Source organism: Cystoisospora suis (assembly GCF_002600585.1).
Source record: "Cystoisospora suis strain Wien I chromosome Unknown contig_8430, whole genome shotgun sequence".
Lineage (NCBI taxonomy): Eukaryota > Apicomplexa > Conoidasida > Eucoccidiorida > Sarcocystidae > Cystoisospora > Cystoisospora suis.
In genome coordinates, this window is record NW_027161209.1 from 1 (window position 1) to 3,595 (window position 3,595).

Here is a 3,595-nt window from a genome sequence, read left to right on the forward strand (position 1 = left end):
AGATTAAAGATAGATAGATCTGTCTATCTCTCTATTTTCTCCTCAATTTTTCCTGGAGAAGATGATAGAGATAGAGACAGGGAAGAAGATGAGACTCGCGTATGAATAGATAGATAGACGAAAAAGAAAAAGAAGATGAAGTTGGTGTGTCTATCTATTTGCTTGCTTGCTTCCTCGCATCTGTAGTGTGTGTGTCGTCTCCTTCTTCCTCTTCTTCCTGTCCTCTCTTTTCTTTCTCTCCTCTTTCATCTCTCTCTCTCTCCTTTTGTCTCTTTCTCTCTCTCTTGTGTGTTCCTCTCTTTGTTGTGTTTCCTCATCTTTCTTTCGTTCTTTCTTTCTTCTCGTTTCTTTCTTTCTTTCTTTTTCAGAATGAGGGGGCAATGGGGCGTCAATTCGATCGCTCGTGTGTGGGGACTTCTCACCTGTGGTTTCCCTCTCGATCTCGTCCTAGACTGCTTCCTCATACGAGTCAGTCAGTCATTCATCCACACATACAAGAAAGAAAGACTGAGAAAGAAAGAAAGAAAGAAAGAAAGATTGAGAAAGGAAGGATTTCTTAGCATGGCGTATTGGATACATGTGCCACTGGAGAGAGAGAGTATTTCATGTATAGACATCTTCGTACATCTGGAGGAGTATGTAGTGCGGATCTGCATGCATATGTATGTATATGTATATGTATATGTATGTATATGTATGTCTATGTGTATGTATGTCTATGTATGTCTATGTATGCGTATGTATGCCTATGAGGGGAAGTGTTGATGATCCTATTTTTTACTTCAATAAGGTCAATTCACTATTGCTCCCTATACAAGAAGAAATCCACACACATACAACTATCAAACCAGCTGCCTTGAGGAGGGATAGGGGGCATGTAAGTACATACCTACCTATCTATCTATCTATCTGCATGGCTATCTATCTGTATATGTCTATCTGTCTGTCTTCAATCTCTCTATCTATCTTTACTCTATCTTTCTATTCGTTTCTACTCTCTTCATCTATCTCTGCCTGTGGGGGGTGATCTATCAACTCTCTTTTCTCTCCCTGGAATGTTTATAGATATAGATATAGAGAGAGATGTAACTCTAGGCACGTGTATAAGCGTGTACATGTATCTCTCCACTTCGGCTGGCTACATTTTATCTCTGCTATTCTAGATGAAGATAGATTGACTGGCAGAGTACACTTTGAGAGGTCTCTTGGTTTGTCCATCATAGAGAATTCTTCTCCACACACACTCGGGACATTAAGAAGAAAAAGCAGAAGAATGAGGAAGAAGCTCTTTGCTTGAAAATGAATTCTACGCTTCTGTCTATACTAGATGGAGAAACTCTCTCACTTCTTTCTTCTTTCCACATCTAGGGATGATGGAGCGATCCGAATTTAAGACGATCTGAGGAGATGGGGATGAGACGACAGACACTAGATCTCATGAATAGGGCGAACTGATTGAATACAAGATGCCTTGGATATGGAGATAGAAGAGAAGGGAGGAAAGAAAGAAGGAGAGAGAAAATCGAGAAAGAGATAGGGTTTCGTGTGTATACATATAGAGAAGAGTTGTGTGGATTCAGGTGTATAGACAGATCAACAGGCATGTTATGAGGTCGTCACTTTTGCGTGAGATTCCCTCTTTTTTCGCCTCTCCACTGCGTCTTCTTATAGATAGTCATCTCTGCTTATTCCTTCGCTCGTCTGTCCATACGTCTTTATATACATAGGTACATACCTAGTTCCTGGACAGCCACATATTCGTTCTATCTCACCATGTCAGTCAGCTCCCTTTCTTTCTTTTTCTTTCTTTCTCTATTTCTCTACGTATCTCGCATCTTCCCCCCTATTCACATGTATGTACACATATATGTATGTATCTACGCATGCATCCGTCTTTGTCTCCAGTGCATACATCTACCTATCCCTGTATACGTATGTACAAACCTATCTATGTATGTATGGCCGTACATGTACACCTATCTGCTGCGTGAATGGGTCCCTACCTTTATATTCATGTATCTATCTCCATATACATAGGTATATGTACGCATGTATGTATATATGTGTATAGCTATATGTGGGTTCATGTATATATGTATGTACATGTATATATATATATATATATATATGCATGTATATATATATGCATGTGTATATATGTATGTATGTGTATGTATGCGTATGTGTATGTGTTTAGTCAGATCGATGGTTGGAGGGCGCGACTTGGGGAGCCGTTCTTATGGGGGTGAGTTTACCTCTACTCAATCTTCTCCCTTCTTTCTTCATTGCTCTAGCACTTCGCAAATACCACCTTCGCATCTTACGCCAAGAAGTTCTGAAGACCATCGAAGAGAACGCTTATTTCAATCCTGCCTATAATGCTCTTGTATGCGAGGCGCCTGGTATGTCTCAAGGAAGTACGAAGAAGAAGAAGCAGAAGAGGGGCGCGGAAAGAGGAAAGAAAGGGAGAAAAGAGAAGATATAGAAGAGCTAGACAGAGTTGAAGAGACAGAAAAGAAAGAATAAGACAGCAGGGAGGAACTTAACTATAGAAACCCTGAGCAAAATGGGGAAAAGAAAAAGAAGGGAAGGTAGAAAAGGAGGATACGAAGAAGAGACGCGATAGGAATAGATAGATTGATAGATAGGTCAAGGACAGATGAAAGATAGGTGATCTCTCTCAAGTGGAGATTTGTATGTGGAGTCGTCTATATAGAGAGATATAGGAGATGTATAGCGTTCTTCTTCTTTTCCTACTTTTGCTTCAGCGTTCGTCAATGTACAGCACGTACGGTGGATCTTATCCTCATTCTTTTCATCCACCTTCCACATGTATGTATATATATATATATATATATGCGTATCTTGTCTCTAGTCCGCACATCTGTATGGACATAGAGATCTAGATAGATATAGATAGATAGAGCAACAGATACACGTAGATAGATGTATAGATAGATCCCGCTGTCGCATGGTGGGGCATGTATGTGCGTAGGCCTGTATATCGCTCTCTTTATATATATATATATATAGATAGATAGATATTTATATGTATATATGTGTGTATAGGGTGCTTCCCTTTGTATGTTTTTTTCTTGCTTGTACGTCCTTCTCAGTGTCACCATCCGTCACTCGGCAAGTCGATGCAGATACATACACATAGACATACATATATAGATACATACCTACATAGACACCTACATACATATGAGGCGAAGACTCCTTCTATGTGGAGATTTCCTATGTGGTCGGCACCCTAGTAAGCAAAGGCGTTCCACTCTATATAAAAAGTCTCTATTTTGGCTAGCTTCACTTGTCTTCATCATTTTAATGTGTATTCTCATTCTCATCCCTAAACTCCTCACCTTATCATTCATCCAAAGTCTCTCCCCTCCTTACAGCTATCATGGGCTATACACATATATCTACCTACCTATTTCTCTCTCTATATATATACACATAAAGATAGATTAAAGATAGATTAAGGATAGATAGATAGATTAAAGATAGATAGATAGATAGATAGATAGATCTCTTTGTATGGTATCAGAAGCATGAGATAGACAGGATGGGTATTCTTGTTTCAGTTGACGAG

The 3,595-nt window shown here is 39.4% G+C and overlaps 1 protein-coding gene across 1 annotated transcript; it reads left to right on the top strand.

Moving 5' to 3' along the window:
* Positions 1 to 368: 368 nt before the first annotated feature.
* Positions 369 to 2,485, top strand: CSUI_010812 (uncharacterized protein). The gene is made up of 2 exons (XM_068070913.1): positions 369 to 472; positions 2,198 to 2,485. The coding sequence occupies exons 1-2, from the start codon at positions 370 to 372 to the stop codon at positions 2,377 to 2,379; spliced, it is 285 nt and encodes a 94-aa protein (XP_067917111.1). The 5' UTR covers position 369; the 3' UTR covers positions 2,380 to 2,485.
* Positions 2,486 to 3,595: the final 1,110 nt, after the last annotated feature.